The following is a 22,727-nucleotide window of genomic DNA, read 5'->3' on the forward strand; positions in this document are numbered from 1 at the left end:
CATTATATACTGACCACTTTTAATAATGTTAAAATGTATGTTACTGTGTAATCTTTACTGTTACAAGTTTGTGTCTGTGGAACTCTTCCAATTTACATGATCCACTATGTAAGGACAGATTTTGAAAGGTTTGTTTGTAAAAGAATATATTTGGATGTATTTGTCAACCTTTAAGTTAAAAAAATGTATTGATTGGAATTTTTTGTTTTATTTGTTTTTTCTTTCAGATTTTTGTGATGAATGGATTACCTCCTCAAGCAGTTTTTAAGTCACTAAATGGAACTGGCCGACATGGGCTTCATGTTTCATCAGCAAGGTTAGAAAATATGTTCTGATGTTTATTATATTATAAGAAACATTTGAAAAACCAAAGAAGGCTATTTAGTATTTATGGTTGATAAAAATAACAGTATGTAACAAAATTTTTACTTGATCCTGGGCAGAAAGTGTTATTTCCCAGTTGCTTATGCCTAAAGTAAGTGGAAAACTCCTATTTTTCTCTTCAAACTTTGCTTTTGTGATCTGAGAGTGTATGATGGCAGACTATATTTGAGGGCTGATAAGTGAAAGTGATCTACTTTACAGTCAAAAATCTCGAAAATCTACTCACTTCTAAACATTTTTGTACAACTTTAGTATAAATACATGTAAATCTTGATTCATATGTTGTTTTATTCAGACCTTATGTAAATGAAAATGTGCAAATTTGTCCACTTTTACATAGAAAATAGGTTAATTTCTAAATTTGATTATGCAGGACATAAAACAAAGTTTGAAGGGAATAATGGCTATGTACTTTTACAACATAAGCAATTAAGAAATAACACATACTATCCAGGAACAAAATTTGTGTTACATAGTGTAATGTAACTAAACTGACAAGGTCTGGTTGTAACTAACTTGTTAACATTGATTAACCAGCCTTCATCAAACAGAAAGTTAATCCCCTAGTGTGCCAGCAGAAGCATGGTCCTGGTGTGTGTAATATGACACTGACTTTAAAATATTTATTACTGTGGAGGTTTCATTGAAGATACTCCTCCCTGTTATTAAAAGATGTACAGAGAAAGGGATTTGGGGAACTTTTAATGACTTAAGTGATGTTTAAATCAGTCTTCAAGGGTACTCCAGAGGGTTTTTGAGTCACCTCCAAATTTTCATAACACTATTTTAAAAATTTTGATTGTGGAGATTAAATTTATTTTTTTTTAAATCACATATATATGAAATAAAGCAATTGATTTTGTAATACAGCTTTTTATTGAGGTTGAAGATAGCTATTGTAGATAATTAATTGTTGAATAATTACTTAAAGAATGTAATTCAAAAACTTGACCAGTCTTAAGCTCTTGATTTCCAAAATGCCATGGTTCATGTAGTTTAGCAAACATTTTACTATCTGCAATTTTTCATGTGTTGTTTACAGTTTCAGTCGATTATTTTGTCTTTGTTGTTTTAAGCAAATAAACAAAACAAATTGAGCTTGGTTTTTTTTTCATAGAGCATCTTATTTAGCTTGCCCATTACATACAAAATGTTCTAAAATTTTGTAAATAATTTTGTGATGTTAAATTTGATCAAAATTATATTTCTTAATGATATTACCAATTGCTGCACCAAATCATGCTCCTAACTACGTTTTGTTTTTGAGTCAACCCTGACCTTTCCATATAAAGGCATATTAGTTTTGTAGAAAAATATTAGTGTTTTTCTCCATAGCTAATTCAGGTATTTATGTGTAAAAATATCTACTTTGAAACCAGAGAGGACTGTCATCTTCTTTCACTTTAAATTGTGTACTAATTATCATTTGATAATGTTAGGAATTCATAAACTGTGGTAATTGTTTCTCTGCTATTGAAGCTGTGCATTCTTATGTTATTTTCTTTTTTTATGAAGTGTGTTATCAAATTTTTTTTGTAGGCTACATAAAAACCTGAAGAAAAAATGTTAAAGGTCTCTTTATGGACTTTCTTATTCTAAGAACCATGCTATTGCTTCTTGTGTGTACTTAGATTATATGTACAAACAAAAAGACTAAAAAAAAAATTTATGTGCATATTTCTTTGTCAGATAAGCATTAAGCACTATTTTATTTCTTTTAGGGCTCATAAACCTCATGTGTATCGAAATCAACACAAGCACAACTCTTTAGGCTTAGAACAGAAAGAAACCTTGCCATTTGTGCCAAGTCCTCCACATGGGGCTGCACCCATGCTAAATCGTGGGATTGGTGGATTTGGCTACCTGCCATACCCATATGCCAATCCATATAGACTAGGAATGGACTTGCAAGATTTCTTTCCCTATACAAAGAGATACTCGCATCAATACAAACAAGGACAAGGAAATTCACACTCTTCGAGCCATGGTCAAAAGTCAGCTCCCATCTCTTCAAGTGGAACCAAAGAATCCATGGATAACAAATTACCAAATCAAACAAAGTCTACAAATGAATTACAAGGAAGAGATCCATCAAAGCAGCAAAGGTTTAATTAATATCCTCTTGTTTTCTTCCAGTTATTCAATTATTACACTAGCCTGCATCTGAAAACTTTTTTCCTGCTGATTTAGTTTTAAGACCTGATTATAGCTAATTCGATGGCCTTGAATTTGGAAATGACATTCTTTTTTCTCTGTCAGGTCTGAGTATTTCACAATCAAGGTACTCAGTTAAGGATTTTGTTTTGCCTTTGACTCCAGTTAAGTTAGCAATACAAAAGTAGTAATCATTGGTATGATTTTGGCGTTCTCTACAGATCATAGGGATTCCAAAACTAGCTTTTTTCTTCAACCTTTTGTCCATTGTCTTAACACAAGAATGGCAAACAATATGAAGAGCCCAATCCTTGTCTTGATCATCCATCTTCACTCCAAAATATGCATATTAGATGCTTTTCACAAAGTCATTAATTTTACTTCTTTGATTTTCAGTTGCAAAACTGCCACAGATATAACAGAATATATTTGGACTATATCTGCACTTTCTATGATCCATTATACCACTATACATATTGCAGTTAAGTTTCCAAATTCAATCTGGAAAAAAGAAACTGGTTATTACTTAAAGTATAATTAATGTGAAAGTAGAATTAATATTAAAAATATAAGTAATGTATTGAGAGTATGGATGTAGTATAATTAATTGTAAAAAAATAAATTTAATTTGTAATTTTGTTTTCCAGCTTTTATAGGAAAACCTGACCTGACACTAAAAAACTAAAGTCATTTTTGAATTCAGTGTAGTTTTTTTTCCTATATAAACAACTATTACTTTCAAGTCAACGAAAACTATGCAGGGCGGTGTTACATACCCATTTTTTCATTTGAACACGAATTTTTTCTTGCCTTTAGTTCATTTTTTAAAACTAGACTCTTGACCATTGACTTTAATCGTAACATGAAAATCACTTTACACTTGGACAAGTAATGAAACAGAATAATTTCACAAACAAGTCTTTATTGAAAAACATAATTAAAAAATCTGATTTTTTATTATTATTATTTACAAATGACTTGCAGTTCTTACTAACAGTCTACCAAGTTTTATGAAGATACACATACTGCATCAAAAGTGATAAGTATTTGTGTATGATATACCAATCTCATTGCAAAAGGGATAATGAATTTCTAAACTGTGAAAGGATATTGCCTTTTAAAAGATATTGAATGGAAGTATTCTTTTTAATGTTTAACTTGCCATTTTCTTTTTAAAATGTGATACAGTTTCTATGTTTTGTCCAATAACTGCACAATTTCAGGACACTTGTGTAGTTCAGTATAAGTAAAAGGGACTTAAATAATGCATTTAGGTTTTATTTACCTTCTGGTTTGAAAACAAGAGTGGTGGTTTTATTTTGGTAATAATTTTACTATAAAATATTCATAAAAGAACAAGATTATTTGTTCTGTATATTGTGGAATGGAAATATTTACTGTCCTGATAAACAGTAAAATGAATTAAAATGGGTATTCTCCTCAGCATATTCAGAATATGTTTTATGTTTGTTTGTTTTTTTCTTATTAAAATAATCTTTATCTGATCATTCTTATTTAAAGTTTCCATTAGAATGATGGAGTGTTTATTCTTTGACATTGTGTCTCATTTTCTTTCTTTTTTTTTAGAAGATTCACCTTTGTTTTGAATATTTAAAGTATGCTGAAATACGGTTTTATTTAATAATTTTTTTCAGAATCCGGCCTAGAAAGAAAAAGAAAGATGAAGGCAATACAAAAGCCGTAGGTTTTCAGTATCTGTTTTGATTCTGCCATTAGATGTAATGTGTTTATTGAAATTTTTTTGAAATTCATGCTTTATCAATTAGATATCCAAAGTAAAATGGTAAATTTTAAAAGCCTATTTTATGTACAAGCCTATCCCATATGTATAAACTGTTTCCACACTATAGAGTGTGTTTTTGAACATGATTAAAATGTTTTATAATATGTTGAACTTAAAATTATTCAAACAAAAACTTTAGATTATACCAGATGGTGTATATTTTTGATTGATATTATTAACAGAATTATTTTTGAATAATATAAAATTACTTAACAGTTAATATTACTTCTATTTAGCTGCAGTATACTAAAATTACTATTTTCCTAATTTGATTTTTAATAAATGCATACTTAATACGGAACAGAAGTTTACTTGACATGCATATATTGAATTTTTTGTATGTGTGTATAATAGATAAAATCATACTTTCTTGTATTCCATTTATATTAAATATCTATTGTTTATCTAAACACTATAAAATTCATTACTTTACCCTGTTACTTGTAGTTCTTTATAACATGTGATGTATTAAAACTTCAGGGAATTCATTTATCTTTCCCTATAAAATATCAGGATGTAGGAAATAGCATGAAAGATTCTGACAGTAAAGATACCAAGTGTGATTCAGCCAAATTTGATCTGGAACCTGCTTCTTTTCCCCCTCTCCCAGGCTCCCAAGTAAGATAATAAATGCCATATATATCTTTAGTGAATATATATATATATATATCAAGAAGAGGAAACATTGTTGTGCTGAACTACTAAGACCAAATACGTATAGTTAAGATGAATATTATTGATATTTATTCCATTGTATGTATTCATCACTTTATCATTTGTGTAATTTTTAGTGGCTTGTTAGCTTCTTTCTAAATAAGCATAAATGTAAGACTACTGCCTCAGTGCCTGTGGATGTCATTTATCATTTGAAATAGATAAACTTTCAGTCCTGTTTCAAACTATAAAGTAAATATATTATTTTATTTTAAAATATTTAGGATGTTGCTGCATCAGATTCTGACCTTTTTGAAAATCGACATTCAGACGTTGTCAAAGGTACATCCAAGCCTTCTGGAAATGATGCTGTATCCCAGGTTGAAGGACATTCTGATCATTTATTTTCAGCAATAAATGACAATCATATCCTGGCAAATGGAGATCTTATTAGCCAAACCTTACTAACACCACCAGATTCTCCTGTTATGTAAATATAACATTTTATTAGTTACTTGAGTGTTACAGATGCTGGACTTGAAATATCAAGAATGAGAACAGATCTATTGGTGATAATTTGAAATTTATTGATACCTGGTGAATTGTTTATAATTTTTGTATTGGTCATCAGTCAGATTTTTAATTTACCTATCTCATCTTTGACATGTAAAAAATGTGTATTGTAAATGTATATGTTGCTGTGGGAATAAGTTTGATATTCGTAGTTATCTGTAATATGAATTTATTTTATTATTCTGTACTGTTAACAAAATATTTGTTATTAAATGATTTAAAAATAAATTTGTATTGTGAAAGGTTACAAAAAGAAAAGAAAAAATCCAATGAAAATTGAAAATAAGTGTTGGCATGATAAGTGCTTACATTAATTAGTGTTTTAAAATAAATCTTAGCAATGTTTAGGTTTGAATAATCCATTTCTGTGTTTTCAGGGATAAAAGGGTTCATAAACATAATAACTCTGCTGAAGATGCATGTTCCTCTCACAGTGAACCAGAACAACAGTTAACATCAGAATCAGTTAGCATTGGAGTTGAAACAGAAACTAAAACTCAGCCTGTGACTGTCCACAGTAGTGTTAGTACAAGCAGGATAGGTGCTGTAGTGTCAACACCTGGGAGTGTTACGACTGCAATAAACATAGACCATGCTGTTGTATCAAACCGTGTTGGAAGCCTTACTGGCTCATCTCCAACCACTTGTTTCTCTCTACAACTTTCTGCTGTTCTCACATCTACCCAGCAGTGTCCAGTTTCTAAAAATTCACAGACTGATAGTGGAAGCCTTCTGGTTAATGGAAACGTTGAAACAATGAGCACCACAAGTGTAAGCACATACTTACTTTTATTACTCTTAAAAAATATTGAAGAAAGGAGAAAAAGAATTCAATAGAAATAAAACCTGCTGTTTTGAAACTGATTTTTTTTCTTCTAATTATTATGTGTATGACAGTTTCATACGCTTGTCATTGTTAAATATATTTTTGGAAACAGATATTGCATAATCTTGCTATGCATTTGTATTTTGGATAGTAGATGAAATTCTGAAAAGTTTGAAGTATACAGGTTTGATTGCAGTAAAGATTCACTGGTCTAGCTACAGTTAAAACTGTTGTGTTAGTTGTAATAATTTTTGTATTTTATTTTTTTGTGTTATCTTTAGTTTTGATGGCAGTAGTGTGTAGTCTGTATTATGCCTGTATTTAATGTTTTAAAAACAAGTTTTCATGTGAAGAAGATTCAAATAATATGAGCCCAGTATGCTGCTTTAACACTTTTTATCTTCTGTTCTCTAAACTGCATGATAACATTTCTTTCTACAGATTATCTTGTTTGTGCAATTTAAATTGTTGTGAAATTGAATATTGTTTTGAACACAAGTTTTTTTTTTAAGAAACCTTTCTATATTGGATTGAACAGAAATCATTTTAATTTGCTATTGAATTGCAATATGATTATTTCTCTAACGATGAGTGTTTGGTGGTTTTACTTCTGTGTTTCAAGTTTCCAGTAACTATGTAAAAGGTGCATGTTTGATTGGATTCCAAGGGTACAGGTGGTTTGTGCAAAAGCTTTTAATCAAATGATAGCATTTTGTATTTAACATCTGATTTCTTTAACTCTGTCAACCCCCTTAGTGTGGATTCTTGTTCGTGGTGAGGGGACCTCCCAGGAAAGGTTCTGTTCTTTCAGTATACCTCCTCTGGGATCTAAATGTCCACCCATGAGTTTGCCATGCATGGTCATTGGTGAAGGGAATGAGAGGATCCTAGTGGTTGAGGAGTCCAACCCTAACACACCACTTTAGCCTTGGGGTGACCCCCTAGGGTCAATCAGCTGCTCCACTTGGGCTAGGGTCAACCAAGTTCCAGTGTTGGATGTGTTCAACAGGTGTTGTGGACATTGTATCTGATGCTGGTGTTTGGGTATAGTGCTCACGAAACCCTGTTGTTACTTCAGTGTCCTTGTTTGGCATTGTAGTGCATTCTCTCGTAGGGCTCCATGGTGGAGGTGGGGTCAGTAGGCACCAAAACATTCTTCTTTTTTTATTATAAATTCCACAAATATAAACTTAAATAATGAAAAAACAGTCCACAGGTAAATGACTACGTCTTGAAAATTTGAGCAGCAATCTTTCAGACAAACCTTTAGCAAAATGCAAAACGCAAACTGACGTGGCAGGGGTTTAGTTTAGAGAGAGAGAAATCATAAGAATTCTCTCTCCAACTGGGGTGTTCAGGAACGTTGTGGTTCCTCTTCGTCCCCTTTCGTGGAAGGTTATTGAATTTAGCTTTTATATATATATATATATATGTAGTTTTTAAACCCTTTTTGGGTGAAGGTGGTCATACTTAATATTATCCATGACCGAGGCAAAGGCAGCACCAGAGAAAACAGTCAGGTCCCGTCCCGAAAGGCAGATGTCAAAGTAAATATCAAAACACAAACGACCTGATTCAGGGCCTGGCAATGAGTTGCCTGGGCTAGAATCTAAAGATCCAATGCCTAAGTTTTTTGCTGTGGGGGGGAAATGGGAGCGCCCCGAGAAAAACCCACTTTCACAGGACAGGCCCCGAAAGTTTTACCTGTCCTATGCCCGAGACCTAAAAAAGAAAATACATAGTATTAACGTGAGTTTTGTCCTATAAGTACTTTGTTGTGTACCTTGTGATTCTTGAAATATGTTGTAAGGTGAAATGTATTTTGTTGGTGCACTAGTTAATTTGTGGAGTGATGCCGTTAGTTTGTTTCTGTTTTCTGCTTTTAAATAGTATTTGTGTGATATTTCCGTTAGTCTATTTCTTAGTGTTGGTAAGTTGCTGATTTGGTGTACGTAATTTACTGGAGTGAATGATGGTAGACTGAATGCAGATCTTAGTATTTTGTTTTGTTGAACTTGGATTTTCTGGAGTGTGTTGTTTGACATATTATATGTGACTTGACATCCATACTCTTATTAGTGGACGGATGTAAGCCTTGTATATTTGGATAATGGTGTTTGGTGAGCATTTCGAGTCTTTACTGGTTAGTCATTAAGTGTGAAATCCGTTTTCTACTTGATGAGTGTATATTGTTAACATGTTTTTTCCATGTTAATTTTGTGTTGAAAGTGATGCCAAGGAATGTGATGTTTTTGCTCATGTTAATGGGTGTATTTCCGAGTGATAATTTTATTTTTTCTAAATTTTTTTCTTTGTTTTTTTAATTTCCTATAGAAGGTGGTTGCTTGTGTTTTGGTTGGATTTAAAACTACTCTCCACTTGTTACTCCAGGTCGAGACGTTGTTCAGTGGTTCTTGCACGCAAGACATGGCCATCACTGGGTTTCTGGAGGTGCTCCAGATAGCGATGTCATCTGCGTATTGTGAATTATGCGTGTATGTTAAATTGGGGAAAGGTATGTCACTGACGAAAATAAAATATAGAAGTGGAGAAAGGACTGATCCTTGGGGCACTCCTGCAGTTATATTGAATATTTTCGATATAGTTTTGTTGACTTTTACTTGTGCTGTTCTATCTGTTAGAAAATTTGATACCCATTTAACTATGGTAGGGTTTATCTTTAGGTGGTTTAGTTTGTATTTGATTGCATTGTGCCAAACGCTGTCAAATGCTTTTTTGACATCTAGGAATACACCAATGGTTACTTGGTTGTTTTTAAAAGCTTTATAGACTGAGTCGTGTGAGGTGATCTGTTGTTTGCCTGCTTTTCCTGGAGGCATTTTGGGATTCTGGGAGGATGTTATTTGTTTCATAAAAGTGGAGAAGACGGTTGGAGATAACCCTCTCCATCAGTTTGCCAAGGCAGCTTAACAGACTGATGGGACGGAAATTATCCGGATTGGTTCTGTTGGTTTGTTTCTTTGGAATTGTGGTTATGATGGCTTTTTTCCAAGTGTCAGGGTAATATCCAGTTATTAGTGAAATGTTCATGATGTTTGTGAGGTGTTGTAATAGGAAAGTAGTTTTTTTTCAGAATAATGTTTGGAATTTGGTCATGTCCGGGGGAAGTATTTTTCAAGTTGTTAATATTAATTTTTAGTTCAGTTATGGTTATTTTCCTATTAATTGAACTTGAGTATGCTTCCAGTGTCTCGCCAGGGAACCGTGGTGAGAATGAAGCTTGGATTGTATTTATGAAGTTGTTGACATGATGTTGGTGTTGTGTGTCAAAGTCGACTGAATTTAAGTTGCTGAAGGAGGATTCGTAGTAGTCAGCTAATAGGTCGGCTTTCTCTACGTCCGTCTTTGCAATTTTATTGTTGTGTGTGATATGTTGTAGCATGTGATTTGTGTTTTTGTCTGAAGAAATACTCTTGAATTTTTTCCAAAATTCTTTTGGATTGTTCTTGATTTTTTCTAAGTTTTTACAGAAGTTTTGCCAATTAGTTTCTTTTGCTATTTTAATTTCTTGTTTAATTTTTGCATTTGTTCTATTGATCTGTGTTTTGATAGATGGATCACGTGTAATGTGGTGTGTTCGTCTTAATTGCCTGCGTTTGATTATCAGTGCATGAATTTCCGGTGTTAAAGTCCATTGATTATGTGATTGCTTTCTCCTTGTTTTAGGGATTGTGTTTTTTATGGCTTTATGTATGGCTTCTGTAACTTGATTTACATAGTTGTCTAGTTCTGTTTTGTTGTTAGCATTTTCAATTGGGTGGGGTAGATATGAGTCTAGTGTAGCATTGAAAATGAGCCAATCTGTTTTGGTATAAGTGTATGCTGAGGGAGTCACGTACTCCACGGCAAGGTGGCGTGAGTGAATCATACAGGAAATGGGGAAGTGGTCACTCGTGATTTCATCATGTACTCTGAAGTTAGAGATTCTGTTTACTGTGTCCTTGGGTGCTATGATGAAATCAAATATGTCATATGAGCCGTTGGCGGCTGAAAAGTGTGTAGGTGTTTGGTCGTTCATTAGGTGCATTTTGTTACTAGAAAGAAAATTTTTTATACACAACTCTCTGCATGTGTTTCTGTTTCTCCTTAGTTCTGTATGTGGGGAATTAAAATCCCCAGTAATAATTGGTTTGGGTTTACGGTTAACAAACCTTTAGGGGAAATGTCTTCCTTTTTTATTCAGAAGGGACTAGAGGGACTTGTTGTCTCTCCAGAGTCAGTCAAAAAGCTTTGCTCTGGTGACATATTGGTGGAAACATCCACATCTAAACAGTGAACTCTTACATTCAAAGACGATTGGGGATATACCCAATGAGGTTACGCCCCATGCCACGTTGAGTTCGCCACGAGGAGTTATTCTTGAGAGGGATTTGAAGAACATCCCAGAGTCAGAGATTCTTGTTGGTTTTCCCACTCAAGGAGTTTCTGCAGTGAGGTGTATTTCCACTCACAAAGACAGAATTATGATGTTGACCATTGTCCTCATTTACATCACCACGTCCACCTGCCACCATCAAGGCAAGTTATCTTAATTGCAAGGTACGGCCATACATTTCAAACCCTCTCAGATGTTTCCAGTGTCAACAGTTCAGTCACTCGAAGACATCATGTCACGGTTCCTTGATGTGTGCTCATTGCGGTGGCAAGGACCACAATGCCTGTGAGTGTGAAATGGACCCTCGTTACGTTAACTGCAGTAGCTCTCACCCATTCTACTTTCGTTCTTGCCCTAAGTTGTTGGAAGTAAAAGAGGTATAGTGGTTGAAGACAATTCAAAACATTACTTACCCTGAAGCTTGAAAGTTACTGTTTACCACTTCTTCTTCAGATGGATCTCTTTGTGCCTCCAAAAGAATCATTCTCAAACCATATGAAAAGTCTTTTGACCTCCATGGTTAAAAAAGTTGATGAATCAAAGTAAACACCCATCTATGTCCCTAACATTCATTCTAGTAAATTCCAAGATCTACTACCTTTGGTTCCAGGTACGGGCATTTCCTTGGGTACATCTTCTCCCACCCCAAGATGCAAAATGATCATTGTTTTCGTCTTCAGTTGCCAGAATCTTTTTCCAACGACAAAGACCTGCCCAAATGACCCAGGTTAGGATCCATGGAGGTCTACAGACCTCCCTCAAATAAAGAAAATACATGTGATTGAAAACAGAAGGGCTCTCGACCCAATTCACATACACATAAATAAAAATGACCACCTTCATAAAATGGAATTGTTGAGGTTTACATTTTAATCTGGAAGACATCAAAGCACTGATTGCTTCCTACCATCCTGTATGTCTTTCCTTTCAGGAAACATTTCTGAAACATGCTGATACAATCACCTTTTGGCAGTTTTCTTTGTACAAAAAATGACAGGTTGTGTGATGGATGAGTGCATGGAGGGATGGCACTGTAAGTTGATCAGCATGTGCCCACCCTGTCTTTGCCACTCGACACACCCTTGGAGACCGTAGCCTCTGTGTTTTTGCCTGAAGAGTCATATGATCAATCAGACCTTGAGGTTCTCGTTGAACAGTTACTATTTCCCTTTTTATTCCTTGGGGACTTTAATGGGGAAGTGCTGATAGTGAAGGAAGGGGCTGCTCCATAGAGTGTATACTCTCTGATTACAACCTTTCTCTTTTCAATACTGATTCTTATACTTATTTTCATGCACCCAGTTAGTCCTTTACTGCTATTGATCTCTCAATTTGTTCCATTCACTATTCTTCCACTTTTCATGGAGGGTTGACAGTGATCATTTTCTTATAATTTTGAGAGAGACTAGACATGGTTGACACCACCAGACCTGCATGCCCTGGTGGAAGCTGGATAAAACCAACTGGCACTCTCTCACTACTCTCACAGAACTTGATCCTGCCATTGTCTGTAAACCATCAATAGACAACTGCGTGGCTGCAGTGACTGATTGTATTGTAGGGGCAGCTGCTCAGTGTATTCCTAAAACCTCTACACGTTTTCAACGATCTCCTCATCCGTGGTGGAATTCTACCTGCCACATGGCACAGAAGGCTCAAAAACGGGTCTGGGAAACTTTTCGTAAGTATCCCACACTTTCGGAACCACATCGCTTTCCAGCAGGCCCATGCTCATGCTTGGCGGGTAAGACGTCAAAGCCAAAAGGAGTCTTGGATTAAGTTCTCAACCAGCATATCTTCTACCACCAGTTCCAAAATCATAAGGGACAAGATTCGAAAAGGTCATTGGGCAGTATAATTCTGTTCCCCTCTTCATCTTGCTCTCTGATGGTCAGGAAGTAGCTGATACTCGTTGCATCGCCAATACTCTAGGTAAAAGCTTTTGCCAGGTATCTAGCACTTCTGCTTCATCCTCCACCTTCTTAGCCATCAAGATTCAGGCAAAGCGATTACCTCTTGTAGTCTCTATGACTACAATCACCCTTTAACACTGGTGGAACTCAAACTGGTCCTTTATTGGTCGGGCAGTACCTTGGTCATACCTGATGATATACACTATGAGATGCTGCACAGTCTATCTCCTGCTTTTCTTGCTATTCTTGATTGTTTTTAACTGGATCTGACAGGAGAATGTTTTTCCTGATGCATGGTGCCATGCTGTTGACCTACCTTTCTCTAAGCCTGGGAAGGATCCCAAGATTCCTTCAAACTTCCTCCCAGTTGGTTTGATGAGCTGTATCTGTAAGACCTTAGAGACAGTGATTAATGCTCATCTTGTTTGGTTCCTTGATTCAAACAACCTCCTCTTGCCCACCCAGTGTGGGTTCTGAAGACAGAGCTCTACTGTAGACCACCTGATTCGACTTGAAATGTCAATCAGAAATGCCTTTCTCAAACAATGATATCTTGTATCAGTATTTTTTTTTTACCTTGAGAAGGCTTATGATACTTCATGGATGTATGTCATTTTGCAAAACCTCCATATATATGGGTTACATGGTCATTTGCACATTTTTATTAAAATGTTTTAATAGACAGGCAATTCCAAGTTTGTGTGGGTTCGACACTTTTCCGTTCTTTTCTACAGGAAGTTAGAGTCCCTCAGAGCTGTATTTTAAGTGCCACACTTTCCAGTATAAAGATTAATGCCATCACTGAAGAACTTCCTCTTACTGTTGCAAATGGACTCTATGGCGACAACTTTCACATCTTGTGTCAGTTGTTGAACATGAGGTATATTTAGCAGCAGTTTCAGACTGCCCTCAATCATTTACTGAAGTAAACAACAGCAAACAGTTTTAACTTCTTTCTAAAACTGTTTCCATGCACTTCTGCTGCCAACAAGGTATTGACCTTGATCCTGAACTCCATATTGGTGAAATTGTGTTACCTATTAACCCTGATGGGGGCTTATCTTTGATTGTGAGCTGACGTTTATACCGCACATCAAGTAGCTATGAGTCGAATGTACAAGAGCACTGAACACTCTATGTGTCCTCTCTTCCACCACTTGGGGAGGGGATCGACGTTCTATGCTAAAGATATATTGTGCTCTTATTCGATCAAAACTGGACTATGGATCACTGATCTATGGCTCTGCCAGACCATCGGCCTGAAAGTTGCTGGACCATATTCATCGTGAAGGACTTCAGCTCTGCACTGGGGCTTTCTACACTTCTCAAGTTCAGAGCTTATACACATAGTCTCATGAACCTCTTTTCCACCTCTGCCGTTTGCAACTTTCTTTACTATATGCTTCGAAACTTCATTTTTTACCAAAACATCCCACCTAGGGTTGTGTTTTCCTTCCTTGGTGGGATCATATTTTTTCATAAGAGATGATCTGCCATTGCTCCTTTTGGCCATTGGTATCCAGGCCTAGTTGGATGAATTGGGTCTGTCCTTAGATAACATTGCTCTATCCACTGGTCAGCCCATCCCACCATGGCTTATTACAATCCCTAAATGTAACCTTTCTTTAAGTTATCTGAGAAAAGTAGATACTCCTGATTGGAAGTATCATCTATGGTTTGCAGAACATCTTTCAAACCATCCTTCCATTCTTATTTAAACAGATGGTTCAAAATCAGGTGACTTTGTGGGCTCTGCCATGGTTTGTTGTGATTCAATGGTTACTCAGAATCCCTTCTACAGTTTCTGTGTTCACTGCTAAACTGTATGCCATTTCTTTTGCCCTGGATCACATAAAAGCTATGCAGTACTCAAATTGCACTATTTATACTGACTCGCTTAGTTCTTTACTGGCCCTGGAATTGCTTCACATAAGTTCACACCCTGTTCTCACCAATATTCAAAACTGACTGACCCATTTCTCTCTAACATGTACCTCTATCCACTTTTTCTGGATATTGGGTCACGCTGGCATTTGCAGGAACGAGCTCACCCACACTGCAACTAAATATATCTTCTCTGGCTCTATCACTGCTGTGTCTGTTCTATGCATGGATTGTGGTTCTGTATTCAAGGCTCGGCTCCATGTCAGTTGGCAGTCGACTTGGAGTGAGCAAATTAAACCATATATTGGACTTTGGCCATCTTGCTTCTGCAATGATCGGAAAGAGGAAGTTGTCCTAACTAGACTATGCATTGGTTACAGTTTTTTAACTCATCATTTTCTTTTATCTGGGACTGATGCACCAATGTGTTGTCTGTGTGACATGCAGGTCACAATAAGCCACATTTTATTGTCTTGCTGTTGTTATGACTCTCAATGATGGCACCATTTTAAACATGTTCTGTCCCAAGGTTTATCCATAATGTTAGACAGTGTTATTAGTAATGGTGACACTGTCCACTTTACAAATATTTTTAGTTTTTTAAAGGCCACTAATCTTTTTAATGCTATTTAAGGTTTTAATTTATAAGCTACACTTTTTTTTAATGTGATTCCTTTTCAAGAATTAAAGTACAACTACTTTGATTTGAAATTAGAAAATGGCCATAATGTCAAATAACTCAAAACCAGGACTGGAAAGGCCAACTTCAGGTGTCTAATGCTGGTGTTTTAACTTACCCGTTAGCCATCCTGAAAAGTTATGATAATTAAAATTATGCTACAGAAATTCCTTTACAACTTGTATTATTGTAGTTCCTCTCTTACTGCTGTAAACTAGATATAAAAATTAGTTTTAATGCTATTTGTGTTTTTAATTCAAAAATTAAACTGTTTTGTTTTGCCTTGATTCCTTTTTTATGAATTTTAATAACATTACTTTAATTTTAACTTTATACTGGATATTTGGTGCAGATAGCCTAGTTGCTTTGTGCCATAAAAAGTAAAACTAATCAACCAACTCTGTCAGCACTGGTTCAGTCAAGTTTACTGACATCTTTGTATTGGTTAAAATCATTATATTGTTTTAATATATTGTATACATCTTCACAAAATTTGACATTTTGCATTTAACACCTAAGTCTTTCAGCGTACAAAAAATCGTTTTTGGTGAAGTATTTTTAATAAACTGAAAGAAATATTTGTCTATTAATATAATTAGTGTTTTGAATAGTCTGTGTGAAAAGTAATTCTCATGTTAAGATTAAAAATATTTTCTTATCTCACAACTCTCAGATTATTTTTGTGTAATTCCAAAAACCTCCTAAATGCATTTCAAACATTTTTTTTTCAGTAGTATTTTATAATTTATTTATTTTCTTTACACCAACTCAAAATGTGATCAGTCAATTTGACCGACCTCGTAACTTACAACTACAACACAAAATTGAAATAAATACATTTTCTTCCTTTCTGGTAAGATTTCAAATTCTAACGTGAAACTACATGTGTTTCTTTCAAATAATTTTAAGCTCATAACAGCATACATTTTATTTTATGATTGCTTTAAGCATTTTTATTATGTTATTATTACTATTTATTTTATGTAACATAACCTTAACTAACCTAAAGGAGATCCCTATTTTTACATTTTAGTTACTTTGATGATAATAAAAAATAAACAAGAAATAAATTACTTACTCAATCTTCTTTCTTCCTGCTGTCAGTTGTTGAGAACATATAAGCCTACTTTTTTATACTAATGGTAGTAAGGTACTAAATAATTTTAATTTAAATAAATAATGCACCAAAGAACATGTAATAATAACATGCATAAAGTAGACAATTTCCCCTACCACTCAGAATTTTTCTGGCTTTCTAATTTTGTGACTAGAGCTGTTACAAATTCATCCAAGCTAGAAAAAATTGTAGAGACAAGGTGCTAAAGAAAATGTCACGCGTATTGTAATATGGAAAATTCAAGATTTTGTAAAATATTTCCTGCTAGAATCAAGAACTTAAAACTTGTATACTATTAAAATATGGATTGTTAGCAAAGGATTTATACTGTACTGATTGGTATAACATAAAAAAGTAGGTAAACAAATGTTTAAATTTAAGCCATTACATTTTTCTGTCATGAATTGTGAAGGATACCTGGGTTGAAAGAGTTAAATTTTAGTTATATCTGAATTATTTTTTGCACCTGTTTGAACTGTCCCGTGAAACTTTATGTAAAATGTTGAGTTAGGCTTTAATTCCATGAGAAAAACTGCTTAGGAATGTATTTAGTTGTATTAGAATTAAAACTGCATTAATTCCATTTTATGTTTGCAGTATCATACAGTTAGGTAATTATTATTATTAATGACTATTCTTTCAAGTACTGTTAAGGTTATTATTTTGAGGTTTACAGCTGTTAATGCAGGATTAGTGTACATTAATACAATATGTTTGAAACTAGATTTGCTCCGAAGATAAAGGACGAAAGCTCACTTACTCAGAAGTGGCACAACGAGCAAAAGAATCTGTAGAAAAACTAGCATCAGAGCTTAAAGAAAAAGAGCGACAAGAGGCAGTGGCAAGACAACAACGTCATATGGAATGTCCTCTGAATAAGCACCATGCTACTGTCCAAAGTAAGTCATGTAATGTTTCTCTTATTATTAATTTTAAAGTCTGGTATAATGATGTGCTGTGATCTGCATAAAAGTTGTTTTGGTTCAATAAAAGATTTTCCATAAAGCAACTACTTACATTTTGAAAATTATATTACTTTTTCTTCAATCGTTTTACCATCCTTTATTTCATATTTAACAAAAAATAAAAACCTGAAGAAAAGGGAAGAACATTGATGTCAAATGAATGTGCATCCTTACTCATCCTGTTTTTTTTGTGTGTGTGTGTGTGTGAAATCTACATTTTTTGGTCTCAAAACTGTGGGTTTGAGGTCTTTCTTTTGTGTATTGGATCTGGAGTATCTCATTTTAATCAGCAGCAACAATCAACCATCATGCTGATGTTCCACCTTCTCCATTTCCCTGATGTTTTGATGAAATCTTTCCTGACATTTCTGTTGATATCATATTCAAAATCAGATGAAACTGTATCAAGAATCTCTAGGAGAGTAGGTATATGTACGTTAGGTCCATGAGCAACAGGTCTTATAGCAAATTAAAATGTTCAGATAAGAAATTTCATTTTTATTTCAAGTGTTGTATCCTTGCACGTTACATGAGCAAAAATAAGTCATCTCCATGATTTCTAGGGTCGTGTCAGACCATTGGACCATCAGCAAAACTTTTTCTTATTTTTTGTTCATTGTTTCAACTCTTTGATGCAAACACTACAAAGTTTGTGCAGAGTTTATGACTTGTCTTGATCTCTAAGTTTTATTCCGAAATATCCTTTTTTGATAAATTGTGTTATACTTTCTCTTTTTTGCTTTGCAACAGATTTACCACAGATATAACAGAATATGTTTGGGTCATTTACACATCCTTCTGTTGCCATAGCAATGAATAAGTAATACTGAAAAAAAGCATGTCAAGTGCATACACAAACAAACGCTGTCCAGAAATGACATCATGTGTCCTGTTAACTGTTTATATACTAGTGATGGGTTTTAGAATAATCAATACGATTCTCACACCATGATTGGTCTAGAAAAATCTAGCTGGTGGTTGTGAACAGTTTAAGCATAAGAAAAGGTGCCCTGATTTCAGTGGAAATGATCCACTTGTGTAAAAATGCATATGACGTTTTGTGAGCAGTTTGTACTTCATAGAGAAAAATCTGTATCATGTTCAGATTCAGTGAACAAGAATTATTATAGAGGCATGTAAAAAGTTCAAGATGATAAAGCCATTGCAGGCCTATGTAGTTAGCAGTTTCAGTTCCAGATACGAACCTGACATAAAGCTTTCAGCAGAAAATAATAATAAATTTGTAGAAAACAAAAACTAAGTTAGAAAGATGATAATTATTTACTTTTTTGAATACATACTTGTCAATAATTTTTAAATAATTAGCTCATTAAAGAAACATTTTATAAAGGAGTGAGTGTTACTTCTTAACCAGTTTTAATTCAGAACTTATCAGAAGCAGCAAAGAAAGTTAAACTGCTTGTTGGATGTAACTCAGGAACACCGTTTATTGTGGTTGAAGTCAGAATCTTCCTTGGTTCTATGCACAAGATATTTCCAACAAATTTTGATTTAAAACAGTTATACAAGAACTTTGTAATATACAGAACTGATATTATATTTTGGAGATACGATAAAAGACGATATACTATCCTTCTGGTATAAGTTCATCACAAAGACATTTTAATGTTAGAGAACATTATGTCTACATTTTGCAGCACTTGTGGACACTTCTATTCATTAATTTTATTCTAGGGGAGAAAACTGTTATACGTTTGTTTAAGAAACCATTGGCTCTAACAAGTTTACATTTGCAGTCTCACATTTTTCTTGTAGTTAAAAAAAGCCATAAAGATTTTTGTGATTTCCTTTAGATAGTAAAGCATTGCCAATAAAAGCAGCCCATGTCTTACTGTTAAACTCTAATTACTTTAAAATAAGATTTTGTGAATAAAAATTATTTTTTTAGTAAGGTTACAACTTTAAACAGTTGCCTTCATTTAAAAAAAGTTGTTTTTCTGTTGTTATCTTTCTTAGTGAGGATGGCTGCATTATATATTTTAAGGCTTTCCCCATTGAAAATCTTAGATGTGTTATATCAAGATGCAAGTGGTCTGAAATAAGTGTGGATAGCATTGAAAGATACAAATTTTATATTTAAAAGGTGATAATATTTAATGTGTTTTGTAAATTCATTTTTCAGAGACATTTCCTAGAGACTATGCTAAACAAAAGGCTACTGAACAGTCGTGCAACTTTAAAGATAACGAACGCAAAACTGGGAACGGATCAGGACCCTCACATCGAACATCTTCAAGATTACCTCGTGAGGAAAATAAAGAACATGCTTCCTCTGGTGGCAAAATAAGCAAATAAGAAATATGAAACAGGACAGCTATTAAAGAATTCAGGATTAGTGGCTGTACATGTTTGTTGATGCAAAACATGTGCTTAAAGTATGTTTCTCAGCCTTAGCAGTGAATTATGTATGTGTGTGTGTGCATGTGTGTGTTGTGTGTACTTTCAATACTGTTGAAAGAAACAACTTATAAAGTGATCGTCACTGAAACCAAAAACAAACTAAAAAGTATTTACACATCAAAGATACTGTTTTACGAAATAATGTCTCTGTCAGTCAAGCATACCTTCTGTTTATTGCTGCATAAGGTTTGTTTACTCTTTGTGTGATTGAAGTTGGCTGTTTTTTTTTTTTTTCCTTTTTTGGAGTCAAATATTTTTGTTTGTGTGTAAATAATATTAAAATGTATTCAGTACAATATCATTATGAAACTAAAGAATGGTGCTTAGTAACAAAGTGGTATTATAGCTGTTTTTCTTCTTGTCCATACAGTTACTGCTGTTGTCAGCTTTACTACGTGTTATTTTCTGTTGTTTTTGTCCAGAATACCACTTGTGCATTGGTTTTGTATAGGTGTATTTGTTTCTTGATATTCCATGCAGATTTCCATCTAAACTTTTCGTTTTTCTTTGTCAAAATTCATAATGCCTGTGTTTTAGCAGCAGTTTGCTTGTGATGTGTCTTATTGTGCAAGATAAAGATAGATGTAATGAGATGAAAATGGTTGATAAATTTTGTTATTTATAGTCTGATGCACCTAAGTTTTATAAATTGGTTTCTAGAGGGCGTTTATGTAGAAAACTACTTTCTGACTTGCTTATTTCACCCATGAGGGAAATGGAAAGAATGTTTTCTAAACAGCAGCTTGTCATAATTAAGGGTGAAATGTTTATTGTGATATCTCCCCTTAAAGCTTTTTATAATAACTGTTAAATCTATATGTGATGATTGGCTATTCTTTGACTTTGTTACCACAATTTCATTTTTAAGAGCTTGTGTATCAGATCATAACAAGTAGAATTCATCGTCATTGCTAGCCAATGTCACAAATGAAAATTGAAACCTTATAAAAAGTTTTGACATCTCACAAAATCATTGCTGTTACTTCTGTTGTACAGCCATTCCTTATCTTTTATTGTATTTTTGGTGAATTGCTTTAAGAAATGCACAGGTTATGCAGACTTTGAAGTAACTTAGCTGTTCATTATTTTGTCTTGAGGAAATCTTTGTCAATGTGTTTTTTTTCTTTTGTTAAGATACAGTAAAATATTGAAACTTTTATTGGATTATAGTAAATAACGTTAGATCATTTCATTCACAATATCTTATATAAGAGATTTTTGTGATTTGATAATGAAAATAAAAAATTCATTAAGGAAACATTCATTCACTATTTCTGCTTGTGAAAGGATGTTTAAAAACTTTATTTTAAAAGATTTTGAATTTTATAATTTACTTATTGTGTTTTTAGCAACATAGAAAAGTTAAGTTCTAAAACAGCTTTTATTTGAAAAAGTGCACGACATGCACACAGGAAGGTAGTTGTTTTTGTTTTCTGGGGACACTCAAAACTCCTGCCAGAAGTGCTTATATATATATCAGCTTGTTATGATGTTTGAGAGAATTTTAGTTTTCTTACTATTAAAAAGCAGTGTAAAGGATTCATTGAAATAATTAAATGGTGAACCTGTACAAACAGTGGTCTGTACTTGGAAGGTTCCTTCTCTATGGTTTGCACACCATCTACAATCACAAATCAATATAGATATGTAATCCCATCAAGGTTGTATTCATCACTTGAGGTTTAAGTGTTAGTTAAGTAGGTTATATATTTTCTTTAATATTGTATGGTTTTGTGTGGCTTGAGGGAAAGCAGTTTTAGAAGACTAAGCTTATATATGTATGTGTGGAAAAAATGTGAATGTAAATTTATAGGCCCAAAGTGAGAATAGATTGAGGGTTTATTTTAGAAACATAATAAAATGACTCCAAGTGATATAATGTCAAGTGCTGTACATTTCAGAAAATAGTAGTATTACCATTAGCTAAGTAAATAATACATAATGTGTGTTCACATCAAGTTGGGTTTTGAGATAGACAGAATAAACACAGCTGAATGCTGAAAGTAACTTCATGTAGGAGCATCTTAAGTTTGTTTCACACTTTGTTTTCAGCGATTGAAAAAATGATAAATATATATACCCATGTATGTATATATATAAAATTGTGATGGAGATATTTGCTCTTAAAAATACCATATATGTACCTTAGTTATTATATTCCAATATCTTTCTTGAAGCATATCTGTTCATTTTTCAAAGTTCAAATTTTTTTTAAAAAAAGCTCCAAAGAAGGCCACAGTTAAACATGTTCCTAACTTAAGTATTTGTGTATCATAAGTCCAAAAATATTTAATTTTAATCAAAATTGTGTGTATAGTTGTGACTTGGAATAAACCAAAGTTTCTAAGGTTACAGGTAACGTGGAGACGTGACAAGATAAGAACAGTTATTAAGCAAATTGGTGACTAGTCTACAAATACCAGCTCAGCATAAAATAAACCACTTCTGTGGAAAGATTTTTAATACAAGTGAATTATGTACTTACTATTGTCTTTTATTCTATTGTGTATTTTATCAAATAGACTTCAATTGGTGGGAGTGTATCATTTAGGTGAACCGTTTACAACATGTGCATAAAAGGTACAGAGTGGTACAAAAAATACTAAAAATGCCATTTTATGTTTACAGTTTTACTTAGATCTTTCAGTAATTAACATTATAAGAACATCCAAATGAACTTAATATCCTTGGCCTTGTTATACTGTTTAGGTTAAACAAAATTGTTAAGTAAAACTATTTTGGCATTTGAAGAGTGTCTCTTGTGGTTTATTTCCCAACACAGTTAACTATTTAATGAAAAAATATATATAAACATAAATGATGAATTAATCTGGATTTCTTTTACTTGTATAAAAGTGTTGCAGGTGGTAGTTTTTGACACAGTAATGTGTGCAGGGTTGTTATATGAGATTGTGGAATTCATCAATTCCTTCCAGTCTATGAATATAATTGCTCTT

General features: G+C 33.6%; 1 protein-coding gene across 6 annotated transcripts in view; it reads left to right on the forward strand.

The window, feature by feature from the left end:
- LOC143255988 (uncharacterized) overlaps window positions 1–22,520 on the forward strand; it is a 98,275-nt gene extending 75,755 nt beyond the window's left edge. For 4 of the 6 annotated variants that reach the window (XM_076512499.1, XM_076512501.1, XM_076512500.1 and 1 more), the window contains 8 exons: window positions 228–316; window positions 2,106–2,489; window positions 4,194–4,239; window positions 4,856–4,960; window positions 5,281–5,486; window positions 5,947–6,340; window positions 17,109–17,283; window positions 19,493–22,520. In XM_076512499.1, coding sequence (XP_076368614.1) covers window positions 228–316; window positions 2,106–2,489; window positions 4,194–4,239; window positions 4,856–4,960; window positions 5,281–5,486; window positions 5,947–6,340; window positions 17,109–17,283; window positions 19,493–19,665 — 1,572 coding nt within the window. In that variant the 3' untranslated portion in view covers window positions 19,666–22,520. The remainder of the gene's footprint in view (window positions 1–227; window positions 317–2,105; window positions 2,490–4,193; window positions 4,240–4,855; window positions 4,961–5,280; window positions 5,487–5,946; window positions 6,341–17,108; window positions 17,284–19,492) is intronic. The other 2 variants (XM_076512502.1, XM_076512503.1) reach the window with 1 other exon arrangement.
- The last annotated feature ends 207 nt before the right edge of the window (window positions 22,521–22,727 follow it).

Source organism: Tachypleus tridentatus, chromosome 7, assembly GCF_004210375.1.
Source record: "Tachypleus tridentatus isolate NWPU-2018 chromosome 7, ASM421037v1, whole genome shotgun sequence".
Classification (NCBI taxonomy): Eukaryota; Metazoa; Arthropoda; class Merostomata; order Xiphosura; family Limulidae; genus Tachypleus; species Tachypleus tridentatus.